The 16,879-nt window shown below is 47.2% G+C and overlaps 1 protein-coding gene across 5 annotated transcripts; it reads left to right on the top strand.

Moving 5' to 3' along the window:
- Positions 1-822: 822 nt before the first annotated feature.
- Positions 823-8,792, top strand: CCR8 (C-C motif chemokine receptor 8). 5 transcript variants are annotated; one of them, XM_043442350.1, is made up of 5 exons: positions 823-1,236; positions 3,896-4,056; positions 4,665-4,771; positions 6,629-6,733; positions 6,897-8,792. In XM_043442350.1, the coding sequence occupies exon 5, from the start codon at positions 6,928-6,930 to the stop codon at positions 7,984-7,986; it is 1,059 nt and encodes a 352-aa protein (XP_043298285.1). In that variant the 5' UTR covers positions 823-1,236; positions 3,896-4,056; positions 4,665-4,771; positions 6,629-6,733; positions 6,897-6,927; the 3' UTR covers positions 7,987-8,792. The 5 variants fall into 5 exon arrangements, with proteins under 5 accessions (XP_043298285.1, XP_043298284.1, XP_043298282.1 ...); XM_043442345.1 differs by lacking the exons at positions 823-1,236; positions 6,629-6,733 and adding exons at positions 2,197-2,247; positions 5,404-5,478; XM_043442347.1 differs by lacking the exon at positions 6,629-6,733 and having other exon boundaries at positions 824-1,236; positions 4,670-4,771.
- The last annotated feature ends 8,087 nt before the right edge of the window (positions 8,793-16,879 follow it).

Here is a 16,879-nt window from a genome sequence, read left to right as displayed (position 1 = left end):
GTCTGCATCTTTAGAGCCGGGGTAAAGTAGCTTGGATAAAAGCCATTTAAAGACGCTGTGCTGTGCTCTGCTTAGTTGCTGAGTCATGTCCAGCTCTTTGCAACCCCATGGACTGTAGCCCACCAGGCTCCTCTGACCATGGGGATTCTCCAGGCAAGAATACTGGGAGATCCTCCTCCAGGGGGTCTTCCCAACCCGGGGATCAAACCGGGTTCTCCTGCATTGCAGGTGGATTCTTTACCAGCTGAGCTACCAGGGAAGCTCCCAACCAAAGATATCAAGTCCTAATCCCTAGAATTTGTAAATATAACCTTATTTAGAAAAAGGGTCTTTGCAGATGTGGTTAGGTCAAGGATCTTATGATAGAGAGATTATCATGAATTATTGAGATGGAACCTAAATGTGGTCTCAAGAGTCTTTACAAGATAGAAGCAGAGGGAGATTTCACATAGCTCTCAGAGGAGACAGCGATATAAAGACAGAGGCAGAGACTGGTGTGATGTAACCGCAAGCCCAGGACTGCTGGGCTGCCACCAGGAGCCAGACGAGCCAAGGAAGGATTCTCTCTGAGGACCCTGGAGAGAGCTCAGTCATCCGAACTCCAAAAGTGTGAGAGGATAAATTTTATGTTTCAAGCCACCAAGTCTGCGGTAAATTTTTTTTTTTTTTTTTTTTACAGCAGCCTCAGTAAACTTGGATACATGGCAAGGGCAGACACAGGTCTACAGGGGCCCACACCAGCTCCCTGTGATGGCCCAGGGACTGCAGCAAGAGGCGGTCCTTTGGTCCAGGTTGTGTGGTCCTCTCCCCAGTGCTTCACCTGACTCCCTCATCTTCATAGTGCCTCGTCCACCATTCAGTTTATTGGAAAGCTTCAGTCCACCAGGTGGAAGGAACAGTAAATGGCAGGATTTCGAGGAGCTCACAGGAAGGACGCCTGGGAGTGTAAATCAGCTGCAGAAACACCTCTGCTGACTGGGCTTGCCTCTGCCCAAGTCAGGTGGCTCAGCCGAACTTGGCCTCGACCAAGTGGCCCGGCTTTGTGGAGTGGAGGAAACAGGCAGTTTGGAGGCCAGCCCACCCCCCAACGTCCCTCGGCCCCAAGGATGTCTGCGCCAAGTCTTATGCCATCATTCTAGCCCTACCTGGAAGCTGGTCTTGGGGGGATTCCACCCAGTCCCTGAGGCCTGTGTGCCCGAGACGGGGAGCGGTCCACGGCCCCTTCCACAGCTTCAGGTAAAGCAGGTACCATGGTTTCCGCCCTTGTGAATGAGCAGTAAGTGTGAGCCCCCGAGTCTCCCTGTCTGTGAACCATTGATCTTTGCTTATCACTGACAAAACTCATGTAAAAGATCTGAGGTTTTCCCCAAACTACGTCAGCTTATGAATAATGTGGGCGAGGGGAATTACCTAGATTTGAACTCGGATACCATCAGTTACTTAGATGAAATTGCAGACAAAGGAGAATGGGCTTAGAGGTCAGGAAACGAGACATAGAGGAACACATAGCCCTTCTAAATGGCATCTAAAGAAAGAAGTTGGAAGTGTTAACAGTGAATCCGATGTCATCTATGTGGGGGAATTCTTAGCTTGCTCCCTGTTTCCATGAGGAACTTCCACATCCCTCCAGAAGGGGGAGCAGTGGTGGGAAAGACAGCTCTGGTTTCACCTCTCTTCCTCACCAGGGTGCGCGGGTGGGGGGGTGGGTGGTGGTGATGAGCTCCTGTGACTGGCAGGTGGGGAAATTTTGTCACTTGTATCCGTTGGACCACAAAAGCCAGAGGAATGGGCCCCTTTCTGTGTTACCTTTTCAGGACAGCCTGAACTCGATGCTGGGAAAGATTGAGGGCAGGAGGAGAAGGGGACGACAGAGGATGAGATGGTTGGATGGCATCATTGACTCGATGGACATAGGTTTGGGTGGACTCCGGGAGTTGGTGATGGACAGGGAGGCCTGGCGTGCTGTGGTTCATGGGGTCGCAAAGAGTCAGACACGACTGAGCGATTGAACTGAACTGAACTGAACTCCACAGTAAAGGTGCCCGTGGCTGTAGACCTTCGTGGTGAGGTGACCAAGTTGGTCTGGTTTTGTCAGGCCAGGTTATGTCCTTGCTTCTTGATACTGAGGCAGGAGACTGTCCTCTATGCGGATGACTGAACTTATCCCACTGACCTGGTCTCACAAGCAGAAATAAACCATGAGTTCGTCACTTCACAATTGTTCCTGAAGCACCTGTTCTCGACACTGTAAGGAAGAATCTACCATATTTTTTCACACTAAAAATGAAATATCAGAAAAAGAAAGTTTAAAGAAAAATCCCACTTAAGATTGCATAGGGATTTCCCTGGTCATCCAGTGTTTAAGACTTCACGCTTCCACTCCTGGGGGTGCAGGTTTGATCCCTGGTTGGGGAACTAGGATCCCATGTGCCAAGTGGCACAGCCAAAAAAATTAATAAATAAAATAAATTTTTAAAAAAATCACAGTAAAGAAACCCCTAAGAATAAGCCTAACCAAGAAGGTGAAAGACGTGTACTCTGAAAACTATAAAATACTGATGAAGGAAATTAAAGATGATTCAGAGAAATGGAAAAATATCTCCTGCCCTTGGATTGGAAGAATCAGCCCCCCGTCCCACTGCACCCCAAGACAACCACTGATCATTTGCTGTCTGTGTCATTTTGCCTTTTCCAAAACGTTCTCCTGTAGTTGGAGTCATACAGCTTGTAGTCTTTTCAGACGGGCTCCTTTCAGCTAGCAGTACTCACTTTAAGGCTTCTGTTTGTGGCTTGATAGCTGGTTTTTTAAGATCACTGGAAAACATGCCCTTGTGTACATTACCACAGTCCTGTTTATCCATTCATTTATCAAAGGACATCTTGGTGGATTCTCATTTTTGGCAATTATAAATAAAGTTGCTATATATATTTGTGCTCAGATTTTTGTGTGGATATGTTTTCAACTCATCTGAGTAAAACTCAGGAGCATGATTACTGGATTATATGGTGAGCCTATTCTAGCTTTATAAGAAATTACCAAACTGTCTCCCATAGTGGTTGTACCAGTTGGCATTTCCACCAGCAATAAATGAGAACACCTCTTAATCTTTTTGTAAAAAATTAATTTATATGCTTTTCTCTTGTTAATCTTTTTTAATGTTTGTTTTTATTTATTTATTTGGCTCCACCAGCTCTTAGTTGCAGCATGCAGGATCTTCAATCTTTGCTGTAGAGTGCAGGATCTTTGGTTGTGGTGTGCAAACTCTTAGTTGCCACATGTGGGATCTAGTTCCCTGAGCAGGGATTGAACCCAGGCCCTTGCACTGGAACCATGGAGTCTTAGGCACTGGACCACCAGGGAAGTCCCTTAATCTTCTTCCTCTCCAGTATTTGGTGTTTTGATTTTAGCCATTCTAACAAGTGTATTGTGATAATTCACTGTTGCTTTACTATACAGCTCCCTCATGCTTTTTCATATGCTAATCTTCCATCTGTATGTGTTCTTTGGTGAGATCTATTTTTGAAATTTTGGGGTTTTTTGGTTATAGTGTTTTGTTTTAGCATTGTTACTATATATAATTTTTAAGCATTTAAAAAAATTGAAATATAGTTGATGTACAATATTACATATGTACAGTATATACAGTATTACATATCATGAGTGTACACTTAAGTGATGCACAATTTTTAAAAGTTAGACTCCAGTTATAGTTATTATAAAATATTGTCCCTGTTCCCTTATTATTAATATATCCTTGTAGCTTATTTTATACCTAATAGTTCCTACCTCTTAATTCTCTACCTCTACATTGCCCCTCCCTCTCCCCACTGGTAACCACTAGTATGTTCTCTAAATGAGATCAATTTTTTTTTTAAACTTTAAAAATAATTGTAGGGAGTAGCAGTAGACCCACCCCTATTTTGCCACCGACCACAGACAGATGAGATACCCGCAGATGAGCTGTTTTCCACTCAGCTGCAGATGCCCAGCAGAGCAGACTCTGAGAAAAAGAAACTAGCAACACTGAAAACCTCCGAAGGAAGGCTCTAATTAAGGTAGGTACTAACAAACATCCTTGGGAAAGAAAGACATAAGAAGCAAGGATAGTGTTATGTCCTTGGGGGAGAGGCCAGGATTTCAGAAACCTGGCACAAGAGGTGACTCTTTTCTTTTCACATCCCCACTGTTTACAAACCCCACTTATGTCTCAGGGCCTGTCCATAGTGGTCTAGTGGAGAAAAGCAAGCCATGCCATTTTTCTATGCAGGATGCTAGGAGGGTGTCAAACCTCCTCCAAGAGTGGGAAGGTGGATAGCAGAAGATTCCACCTATCCCCAGGCATCTGGGGAGGAATCTGTCCTTACACTGTGTGCATTGCGTCTATGACGGGAAGGCATGTAGGTATTGTTCTCAAGGAACAAAGCTGGCAAGCAGATTTCATCCCTGACTAGATGCTAACTTAAATGACCACAGGCATATCCCACCAAACCCTGAAAAGCCTTTTTGGCCTCCTCACAAATGGAAAAGCCTCCTTTTCAGTTTGAAAAGCAAGTCCAAGTTTACTCTGCTACAAAGTAATCTAGAACTTGGAAGTCAGATGGTCTAGATTCTAAAATATTGTAGCTTTTTTACTTCTTTTTTTTTTTTTTAACCCACAATGAAGTACAGAAAAGAACAAGGATTTGGAGAAGACAGATGTGGTTTTGAGTCCTGGCTCTGTTGCCTCACCCTTTGTGTAACTTCAGGTGCTGGACAAAAGCTGAGATTCAGGTATGATTGTAACTCCAGAAAGAGAAAGGAGAGGTTAGTGCCTGCTTCTCAGGGATGCAAGAGGAGTAAATGAGGTGATGCATGTAAAATTCTTGGTGCACTGTGATAAATGGTAGGGCTCGATAATACTTTGCACAGATTTTAATGATGAAGGAACATGGTGGGGAGTGTGGAGTGGATAGGAAGGATCTAGGGAAGAAAATGAGGAAGACTTCCTCTTATCCCAGGATATTAGGAGAGCAGAACAGAAGGACCATGAATGGAAAAAAATTTTTTTTAAGTAACTGTAAAAGACAAGTGGGGAGGAAGATGTAGGAGGAGAGACTCCTGTTTTGAAAGATGCTGGCCACATAAAAAAGAGACCCACCTCCATACTTCAGAAACTGTCTTAAAATCTATTTTGTGTAAATACTTAAGTGAAATTAATATCTTTAAAAATGGCTAACTTGCTTCGCATTTCAAATTGCGAATGTGGCATGGTGGAGAGGGATGTCTGAGTGTCCAATAATCAAATGCCTTGGAAAAATCGTAAGTCTAGATCAAAATTGCCTTGAATGTAAATATCAGTTTGAGGAGAAAGATCATGTTTTAAATGTTGAATCTTCCCTTCACTTTGTTTATCTCTGTTGCAGAAGGAAGGAAGGGGGGCAAAGGAAAAAAATCAAAAGCAAATATGGCAATATGCTGGCAGTTGCTAATTCTGAGAGGTAGAACTATAGGTATTTAAGTTTTCTTGGCAAATTTTGGCTTTTCTTATCCCACCGAATCCCTCTGTATTAGTTAGCCTGGGCAGTTTTCAACTTTTTAAAATGCAAATAGGCTTTACTTTCTAGAGAAGTTTTAAGTTTACAGAACATTTGCGTAGAAAAGGCAGAGAGGTCCCATGGTGGAGGCGGTGGTGGTGGTTTAGTCACTAAGTCTTGTCTGACTCTTTGCGACCCCATGGACTATATAGCCTTTCAGGCTCCTCTGTCCATGGGATTTTCCAGGCAAGAATACTGGAGTGAGTTGCCATTTCCTTCTCCAGGAATCTTCCTGACCCAGGGATTGAACCCAGGTCACCTGCATTGCAGGCAGATTCTTTACCAACTGAGCCACCAGGGAAGCCCCAGAGAGGTTCCATATAGCCCCTGCATTATTATTCTATTTAAGCTGCCATCACAAAATGCCAGGTGGCTTAAATGACAGGAACTTATTTTCTCACAGTTCTGGGGCTAGAAGTCCAAGAGCAAGATGCTGACAAATTGGATTTCTACTGAGAGCCTCTAGGGTTGCCTTCACACTTGATTGTTGTCTAACAAGGACACCAGTCCAGTTGGACTTAGGGCCCCATCTGATGATCTCCTTTAACCTAAGTTACCTCCTTAATGGCCTGTCTCTAAATTTAGTGACACTGGGGGTGTCTTGAACAGTTTGGGCTCCAATAAACAGAATGCCATAGACTGGGTGGCTGACAAACAACAAAATTGATTTATCACACTTCTAGAGTCTGGGAAGTGCAAGATCAAGGTACCCAAGCAGTCAGGTTCTGGTGAGAACCCTCTTCCAGGTTGCAAACTGCCAAATTCTCACTGTATCCTCACACACTCTAGAGTAGAGAGGAAGCAAGCTCTCCTGTGCTTCTCATGAGGGCATTCATCCCATTCATGAGGGTTCGTTCCACCCTCATGTGGGTGTGTGTGCTAAGTCGCTTCAGTCGTGTCTGACTCTTTGCGACCTTATGGGCTGTAGCTCACCAGGCTCCTCTGTCCAAGCGAGAATACTGGAGTAGGTTGCATGCCCTCCTCCAGGGGATCTTCCTGAGGAAGAGACACAGGGATAGAACCTGTGTCTCTTACGTCTACCTGTATTAGCCAGCAGGTCCTTTACACTGGCACCACCTGGGAAGCCCTCCACCCTCCTGACCTCACCTAATTTGATCACTTTCCAAAGGCTCCACCTCCTGATACCATCACAATAGGGGTAAGGTTTCAACACACAAATTTTGGAAGGACACATTTAGTCCATAACAGGCCTTTAGGGCTTCAACATATGAACTTGGTGGGGAGGGGTGGGGCACAATTCAGTCCGTGTTTTTAAATACTTTTTAAATACAAAATATCGCTAAGAAAGGAATGTCTCTTAGGTGCCTCTGTGGCTGGCCTCCTCCTGCCTTGATGGATTACACACCTGAGCCCAATTTGACAACAGTAACTGACTTCTACTATCCTGACATCTACTCGAGCCCCTGCGATGGGGAGGGAAGAGACAGCAAGCTGCTTCTTGCCGTCTTCTACTGCATCCTGTTTGTATTTGGTCTTCTGGGCAACAGCCTGGTCATCCTAGTCCTTGTCGCCTGCAAGAAACTGAGGAGCATCACGGACGTATACCTCTTGAACCTGGCCCTGTCTGACCTGCTCTTTGTCTTCTGCTTCCCCTTTCAGACCCACTATCAGCTGGACCAGTGGGTATTTGGGACCATCATGTGCAAGGTGGTCTCTGGCTTTTATTACATCAGCTTCTTCAGCAGCATGTTCTTTATAACCCTCATGAGTGTGGACAGGTACCTGGCAGTTGTCCATGCTGTGTATGCCTTGAAAGTGAGGACGGTCCGCATGGGCACAGCCCTGAGTCTGGTGGTGTGGCTGACTGCCCTCGTGGCCACCAGCCCGTTACTAGTATTTTACCAAGTGGCCTCCGAAAATGGCGTCCTACAGTGTTACTCATATTACAACCAGCAGACGCTGAAGTGGAAGATCTTCATCCACTTTGAAATGAATATCTTAGGCCTGCTGATCCCGTTCAGCATCCTGATGTTCTGCTATATCAACATCCTGCACCAGCTGAAGAGCTGCCAGAACCACAACAAGACCAAGGCCATCAAGCTAGTGCTCATCGTGGTGGTTGCCTCCCTGCTCTTCTGGGTCCCTTTCAACATGGTCCTCTTCCTCACTTCCCTGCATGACATGCACATCTTGGATGGATGTGTCACGAACCAGCGGCTGGTCTACGCCACGCATGTCACAGAAACCATTTCCTTCACCCACTGCTGTGTGAACCCTATTATCTATGCGTTCATGGGTGAGAAGTTCAAGAAACACTTATCAGAACTATTTCGGAAAAGTCGCAGCCACATCTTCGTCTACGTAGGGAGACAGGTCTCTAGGGAGGCCTTGGAAAAATCATCCTCGAATCAGCACTCCACTCGCTCCTCCACCATAGACTACATTCTGTGAGTCTGTGCAGGGCAGAGCATCCCTCTGCCTCCATCACCCACCTTCTTGAAACAGAAACGATTCACGCTGGAGTTGGAGGCTACATTGAAGGGAGACTCCTGGAGAGCTAGCTACAGGCACAAGACTTCTTTCATGGTATTCAGTGAATTACTACTATTGCAAGTCAACCCTGTCAACTTTCAAAGACTTTGTCACTATTTTCTGAAAATAGTCTATATGTTTCACTGTGTTAGCTATAGGGATTTTTCCCTCCTAGGTTTTGGAGTATCTTTATCAAACACCAGCTTAAATGTTGTCAAATGCTTTCTCCTTATCTATTGAGGTGATCATGTAGCTTTCCTCCTTTATTCTGTTAATTTCATGAACTATATTGATAGATTTTCTTATTTTAAATCAACCCATGTTTTCCCTGGAAAAAATGACCTCATGTTTATGATCATTTTAACAATAAAGCACTGGATTTTCTTGGGATTTTTGTATCTGTGTTCATGAGAGATACTGACCTGCAACACTTGTGAAGTGGGAAGTGCCTCGGATCTTGAACCATGCTGGCCTTGCTCAGGACATTGCAAGGGTCACCTTGGATTTCCTGTCCTAGACCCCGCTCCTCACTTACAAGCTGGCCTGAGGTAGCATCTCTGCATGTCAAGGCAGACACGTGTAAGACAAAGTTGAAGATGGTGATGCTGCTGCTTTCTGCCTTGCCTGCTCCATAGACCTACCCGATGTCCCACCTATAGCCTATAAACATCTTTGTACACATAAAAGTTTAATTATTATTACTATAATAAAAATGCACAGCATATAACATTTTACTAGCTGTGCAGTTTTGGGCGGTGTACTTTAACTGTTCTGTGCTTCAGTGTCTTTATATGTAAATGCGGATATTAATAGCAATAATGCATACCTCTGATATCTGGGGGTTGGTTATGCAAGGTTATGAAGCTGTGTTCTAACGCCACCTACCGTTCACTCACTGGGAGTAACAAGAGTCCCCTAAAGCAGGGTGGAAAGAATGGGAGCTCATTCCTGCGTGTATCTGGTGTATGTGTGTGTGTGGTATGTTAAGAATGTGTCAAGGAAAAGCTGAAAAACGGTTCCAGATTAAAGGAAGCTAAAGGCATAACAATTAACTGAAATAAATGATCTTAAATTGGATTCTGGGTTGGTGGAGGGGGAATGCTCTGAAAGACAGTTTGGGGATGATTGGTGAACTTTTAATTTGGGCTGTTTATGAGATAACATTAAGTATTAAAATTGATAAAACAGAGAAACAGGTAGGACAGCAGCTGGGGGTAGAAAGTGCAACAATTAACGTTACTTGTTAACTACCTACTTAGGACATAAACCCCATGAGGTCATCGACTTCATCTGTTTTATTCACTCCTGTGCTCCCAGAGTCTGGAACAGTTCCTGGCACATAGTATGTGACTAATTAACATTTGTCGGATGAATAAATGAACTGGCCTCTGAAATAAGACACGGTTAAGAACCAGGGTGAGGTATCAAAGCCATCTGCCCTTACATGCAGAGACGGAGGTTATCCACTCTGGCTCCTGGTTATCGTTTTTCCATCCTGGTGAACCTGGCCTGTAAAACATTCTGATTGACTCAGTTGTTCCAGGCACACAGCCAAAAATACATCTGGCAACTCTCCAGATCAAATGCATGTGTAACTTTCTAACCCACAATTGCCTGACGTCCTTTCTAGTTCCGCTCCGCACTGCTTGACCTGATGCAGGAGAGGGACGTGGGACGGCCTGGCCCTCAGAGGACCCACACACGCTCTGATTGGCTGAGTCCGAGCCTCAGGTCTGTGCTCAACTACCAGGAGGAAGGCTTGCCTTTGGAAGAAGGTTCAGTTGGCCCGTCTCGGTTGGACGTCATGCTGCAGAGAGGTCTCAGGTGGCTGGCGAGGCACCGACAGGCAGCACACCTTCTCCCAGCCCTGGCTGGCCAGCCCCGGATGCTCTGGTCAGCCTGGATGCCAGCCCCACTCATCACCGTGAGTACCCACGTTGCATCCAGATGCGGGCTGCTGTGAGTGTGGTCAGAGTCTCAGAGGGAGGGAGCTACCAGGGACCTTAGACTCCTGTGACAGATGAGAACTCGGAGCCAGGACTCCTGATGTCTAGAAGATGCTCATGCCACTTGGCCGTTTCATCCTGTATGGAGGGGTGGACCCTCAGCCTGGGAACTTAGTGACAATATCTGGAGGCCCCTCCAGTCTTCTTGACCCTGCTGAACCTTTCCCAGACGGTTAAGTGGGGTTGCCGAGCCCCAGAGTGAGCAAGTGAGCAGAATCAGGGAAAGAGAATCTGATTAGTGGCGACTCAAGGGAAAGCAGTGATTGCTGTTTCACATAACATTTTCTGGACAAAAAAAGAGGTGTAACTAAAAGAAAACTGTGGGTAACAGTCAAGATGATGGGGTGGGAGGACGAGGAGTTCGTGTCTGCTCATAAGTAGGAGCACCTACTAGGCGCTGGTGGGGGTCCCTGGACACCTAAGCAGATGAGCGGAATCCCCACATGACGAGGTAGGATGCGGAAGGACAGGAGGAAAGGAAGAAAAGTGGAGGTGGGATGGCCCTCATGGGGGCTGGGGTAGGGAAGATGTTCCCATGCTTGGATGGGGCCTACTCATAGCGAGGGGATCAGCAGAACAGAATGGGACCTTCGGGGCACTGGAGGATCATCAGAAAATGTGACCAGCATCTTCCCTGCCCACTTGGGCCCCAGCAAGTCTGCTGTGGTCACAGGTCTGAACCCCCACCCCTCAGGGTCCCCTCTGGCCTCCTGGGTCTTGGGTTTGATTCCCCCCTGCCCCGACTCCCCAAGGTCACTTCTGGCTGCGTGGGTCCAGGGCCTGAATCCTCCCCCACCCCAAGTTTTCTTTCAGCTGTGCCGGCCCTGTAGGAATGGACACAGTCAGCTACCTTTTGAACTTTCCAGGTCTCAAGAAGTCACCTCCATTCTGATTCAAAGGATTATTCCCTCCCGAACTCCGGCTGGAGCCCCATCATGGTGAGGCTGTACGATGAACTCATGGAGAAGACTGTGGATGGGACGTGGACGCGACTTCCCGGTTACCGTCACTCTTGGCAGTTCCTTAAAGAGGGAGACCTAGCTAGGATTGCTAAAGTTGTCCCTGGTACGTTCACACCCCTGTATTAGGAGCGCTTCACCTGGGCTGGAGGGGGCCTCTGGAGAGTGCAGGACTGTGGGCAAAACTTTGCTTCTGTGTGTGCATTTTCCTTGGGGAGCTCCATGTTCCAGCCCAGTTCCCACACCTCCTGTGTGGCCGGCATTAGCCTGAGAGTCAGGTATGAGGCAGTCTGGACATGGTGATCCTAGATTCATACACTGTCAGGCTAGAAAAGGGACGTGGAGGCCATCTAGTTCAACCTGCTCATTTTACAAGTGAGAAAACTGAGGTCTAGAGAGGCAACAAGGTGAGTTTTTGGCAGAGACTGGACTGGAGTCAGGGATTCCGGGCTCCCGGGTCAGTGCCCGCTCCACCCCTGTCTGCGGTCACCCCTGGCGTCTCCTTCCACCTGCCAGCCCCACCATCTCACTGCAGTGTCAGTGAAGAATTGGGAAGAGGCAGTGCTTGGGATTAAGGGCCAGGGCCTTCACCCTGGTACACCCAGTTTTGGCAGCTCAGTGATGCTACAGAGGGCAGGATCTTACTGACATCCAGGGCCAGGAGCCAGAATCTGCTGGGGAAAGAACTTGCGCTCCCTCTAGTGGTCAGCTGGGCTGAGCTCTTGAACCAGTCAGTGAAGGACATCGGATGGAAAACAGAAGATGAAGAGATGCGTTCGAAAGACAGGAGGAGCCAGCCGGAAGACTTTTATTTATAGTTTATAATTGTATGCTATGTTTATAGTATATAATTTTGTATACCTAAGCTGTCATTCAGAATTCTGCTTGGAGGGGAATTCCCTGGTGGCCCAGTGACTGGGACTCTGCCTTTTCACTGCCGAAGGCATGGGTTCAATCCCTGGTCGGGGAACTAAGAGTTCATAAGCCATGCTGCCAAAAAAAAAAAAAAAAAAAAGAAAGAAAGAAAAGAAATTCTGGTTTGAGATTCTTGGGAAAATGAAGGTGTTTGATAAAGTATCGGATGTGCTGTGTTGGTCGCTCAGTCGTGTCCGACTCTTTGCAACCCCATGATCTGTATAGCCTGCCAGGCTTCTCTGTCCAAGGAATTCTCCAGGCAAGAATACTGGAGCGGATTGCCATTCCCTTCTCCAGAGGATCTTCCTGACCCACGGATCGAACCCTGGTCTCCTGCATCGCAGGCAGATTCTTTACCCTTTGAGCTTCAGGGAAGTCCTTAAGTTTTGGATATTGGAGGCTTAACCTCTAATTAGGGCCTCTAAATTATCCCCATTTCCCTCAGAAGTCATACAGTATAAACAAATCTCACTGAAAGTTCAGGCCTGTGGCAGTGAGAGGAGACACATACACGTGTTCTACAAAAAGGACTGTGGCCTGCTTACGCCTAGATCTGCCACAATCGATGCATTTGGATTAGCACTTGTTATTCAGCTGATGGGAACAGTGGTGTCCTGAATTCACAGGCAGTTGGCTCCTCACTGCCCCTCACACTGCTGACCTCATCCTCCCCTTGGAAGCTGCTCTTCTCCGTCAGAAGTTTATGGGACCATGCCCGGGGTGGCGTGCCCATGGGAAGCTGAGGGCGGTGGCTTTCCCGAGACATCCTCTGGTTGGGTGCTTTCAGCCCTGGAGACCACACCGCCCTGAGGATCAGACTCCTGCCTGAGGCCTTTCTTATTGAATCCACTCTTCTTTCCAGTTCAAAAGGTAGAAGACGCCCGCCTCTTTCTCCGGATCACAGAGATGGAGAGACTTGGCTTTGAGTATGTCGTCTTCCACAATGACTCCGAGAAGAAGTGCGTCTGCTTGTTCCAGCCTGGGCCCCTCCTGGAGGGGCTGCCTGGGTGAGGCACGCAGGCTTGTCCCAGCCAGCAGCTCAAATGGCCTTTATCTTGATCCAAGAGCAGGTGGTGGGTGAGAACCCAGTTGTGGGTCCCTGGTTGCCTTCAGCAGGTTCTTGGTTGGTGGGTGGTAGCTTAGTCACTAAGTCGTGTCCGACTCTTGCAACCCCACAGACAGTAGTCTGCCAGGCTCCTCTGTCCATGGGGTTTTCCAGGCAAGAATACTGGAGTGGATTGCCATTTCCTTCTCCAGGGGATCTTCCTGACCCAGGGATCGAACCTAGGTCTCCTGCATTGGCAGGTGGATTCTTTACCAAGAGAGCCACCAGGAAAGTCCCAGGTTCTTGGTTACCGCAGCCTTATTCTACTGGCTCCCTGGGCAGCGAGGCTCTGCCAGTCCCTCAGGGGTCCACTCAAGGTGTGGCCTCTCCCTCTTAAGAACCTCCTTAACCTCCTAAATGGCAGTGCAGTAAGCAGTGGAAGTTAGAAATGAGAAGGGGGGGGGGAACTACTCTTGTTTAGCGCTAGTATATGTCAGACCCTTTAGATTAAGCTTTGGCTGTATTAATGTAATACTCACAAAAATTCCTAGGAGATATTCCTCTCCTACAGATAAAAGAGGCAGATGGCCCCAGTGGTTCTGTGACTGAGGTCACATGGCTAGAAATGTGAGATTTAGAGTTAGGGCTCTCTGCCTGTAAAGCCCATGCTGTTTTCACTCTACCACTCTAGTTCCCCTGACACCAGCCCAGAAGGGAATACAAGCTTCATCCGAATTTGTGGTTGGGGCTGGTGGTGGGGTGGGGGGGGGGGCTTCTCCTGCTTTTAGTTCGTTCTCTTCTAAGCTGGTGTGACTCACTTCAGACAATAGCGTTTGCTTCCCCGGCACCGGCTCTGCGCTCACATCTCTGCTCTAAACGGATTGATAGAAGGATCTGGTCCTGGATTGCAGGGAACCCTTCAGCACGTCGCCTCACGGAAATTGGCCATGCGGAGTGGAATCCTGGGTGACTCTTTCCTCCCCTTTCTCCCCCTGTCTGGCCCTGAAGGATTATCCATGGTGGCGCGCTGGGGACCATGATAGACACCACACTGTTCATGACGGCGTACTGCAGTGCCAATGCAGTCTTCACCGGGACCATGACCATCACCTTCAAGAGGTCTGTCTCCTTCCCTGGGTTCCAGTTAGGAGTAAGCTGACATGAGCTTATTCCAGGTGTTATGATGGAAGATAAGAGCTCATGTAGTAATCCAGCGTACAAAGAGGAGCTTCTACTTTTGTTTTTCTCATGGACCAACCTAAACTTGTTAGATGTTCCCTTTTCATCCAAGTTCAAGGTGATCAGCTTGAACATGGGTTTTGTGTTCCAACATAAAAACACACTCCACAGGACAATGGTGAACTACTTTTGGCCACCTCTGATTTAAAGAAAGCCAACCCATGTGCCTGTATATATTTAACTCAGTCCACAAATAATTATTGGGCTGCTACTGAAATGAGAATTCCTGACGCATGATTAATTTGTTGTTAAACTCGCACACATTGTTTTGTCCGATCTTTACTATAATCCTGGAAGGTTGGTACCATTATCTCCAACTTGACAAATGAGGAACCTGAAACAAAGACACAGCTAGCAGGTGACAAACACAAAGGCCCTGACATCTTGGCCCTTGGAGTAGAAGCCCAGGACCCCGACTCTGGTAGCCTCCAACCCCTGCAGGGTCATCCCCCACCTTTCTCAGAGACCAGGCTACCAGCCACTCGCCCCCACTGCCCCTCTCCTAGCCCGATCACCCTCGGCTCAGTGGTGAGGCTGGAGGCAAACATCACTGGCATGGAAGGAAGAAAGGTGTTTCTCTCTTGCGAAGCCCAAAGCAGCGACAGGACCGTCCTCTTTGCCGAAGCTTCTGGTAAGGCCATGAGAATTCTTTTTTCCTGCTGTTGGTGCCCACCCACGTGACCAGGCACAGAAGGTGGCTTTCCCCACTGCTGGGGGTAGCAGCTGCCCTGGGTGTGTTTGGGGTTGGACGGGATGCTCACATGGAGAGGAGCCTCTATAAGTTATAGGATAGAGGCCATCATAACACGCCCACTCACCTCCCTGGGAGACTACCGATCAGAAAGGGGCTCATGAGGATGGAGGGGAGGGGCTGTGGCCGCAGAATGTGCATGGTATCTCCCCTCCTGGCCCCCTCCTGGCCTCCAAAAGGCAAAAGCAGGCTCATTGCTTTGGCAACAATAGAGGGAATTTAGATATTTCCAGAAGCAGCTCTGGCTCCAGGCAGACAGGAAAGGTCTCCTTGAACTGGTTTTTCCTGAAAGCAAAACCTGACAGCCACTTACCTCTGTGTTTTTCACCACTCCAGCTATCTTCTTCCAAATGAAGTGACACAGGTGCAAGGCACCATAAGGCTCATCTCCTGGCCTGGAGGGCAGGAAACCAGAACTTCCTTTGGAGCAGTCTGTCTGTCCCACCCATTTCCAGCTGCCAGTGTTTACTCCAGCCCTTCCTCTTTGGTTGGTGGAAACTCCTCCGGCTGTCAGAGCTTGTTATGAATAAACTTTGTAAAGGGAGATCATGTATCCAAATGGACATATGTATATTTCTTTCTGCATAGAGATGTCTATGGTCAGTGGGATGGGAAAGCAAAGCATCGTGTGACATTAACACCCAACTCAGAAAACAGAAAAAGGGCCAGATTGGGTTTGAGCGACCCAACGTGTAACTGCAGAAGGGAGTAAGGTCACAGAAGCAAAATCATGTTCCACCAGCTACAGCCAAGTCAAGGGAGCCTTGCCCGATGTTAATTAATGATCTTGTTTTGAACTGAAGTCACACACAATGTTTTCACCAGGTATGTTTCCTTTTCTTTTTTTCTGCTTGCTTTTTCCTTTCATTTTTTAATTCACTCCTCTAAATTCTACCATGAAGTACTGCCCTAAAACCTTCACTCATCTGCTGATGGGTAATACTCCTTTTACATGATCTTATATATCTCTGCACCCTCTCAGACGTGGGAGGGGGGGGAGGATTGAGGAGGTGGGGGGACTTTGGGCTCCAGAGTTGTGAGTGTAGCAGGAACAGATACACAAGAGGAAAACCCAGGCAGGCACCAACCACCCTTAAAAACCAGTCCATTTTATCTGAGCCCAGAGCCAAGCCAATACCTGCTGAGGGTGGGGCAGTGGGCAGCAGGCCTTCATTCTGGGTCCCACCTCTATCCCCTTCTCAGAGTGGCCAAGAATAGCCTCTAAAACACACCAACAGATTATTTCTCATGAGTAGGAATTCTTGCCCCACGAGGACAGAAAAGTAGGTCTTCCTTTAAAGACAAGTTTCAGCCTAGTTCAGCATTGCTCAAGGAAAACGAGCCTTGCAGCTTAGAACAAGAGATGGCAGAGTATACAGCAGTCACCCGGCAGGCTTGCCTGTGTATTTTTTATATTTGCTCTTTGCTTAATCCCCTCTGATGATAAAAAGCCCACACTTTCTTGCCTGTTCCTTGTGCTTCAGAAGTATAGGAATTTAAGCCTTAAAAAAACAGCATCTTGCTCCCTGAATCATCAGTTTCTTTTCTGACCTAGATTTCCTGAGTGAAGAATGGATGGTGGGAAGTAATGAAGGCTGCCATTATGAAAAGTCTGGGCTTTATTCTGCAGATAATCAGGACTCCTGAAGACGTGTGCCTGCCTTTTCCAAAAAGAGTGTCAGGATTCTAGCAGTAATAGTTTCCCACCCATCAGCCAGATAGGAATAATGGGAAGTTGAGAGACCAAAATGAAGGTTATTGATAGGGTCCAGATAAGAGGTAAGAACCATAATCTTAACCATCTAGACCAGTGCTGTCCAATAGAAAAGTAGTTCAAGCCCCAAGTATAATTTAAGAATTTTTTTAAATTGAAGTATAGTTGATCTACAATGTTGTG

This window comes from Cervus canadensis, chromosome 22 (assembly GCF_019320065.1).
Source record: "Cervus canadensis isolate Bull #8, Minnesota chromosome 22, ASM1932006v1, whole genome shotgun sequence".
Lineage (NCBI taxonomy): Eukaryota > Metazoa > Chordata > Mammalia > Artiodactyla > Cervidae > Cervus > Cervus canadensis.
This window is presented reverse-complemented; position numbering and strand designations above follow the sequence as displayed.

Coding starts and splice junctions, on each gene's coding strand:
- CCR8 (XM_043442345.1), top strand. CDS start 5,453: ATGCTGGCAGTTGCTAATTCTGAGAG. Junction 5,479..6,896: donor GCAGTTGCTAATTCTGAGAG/GTAGAACTATAG, acceptor AATGTCTCTTAG/GTGCCTCTGTGGCTGGCCTC.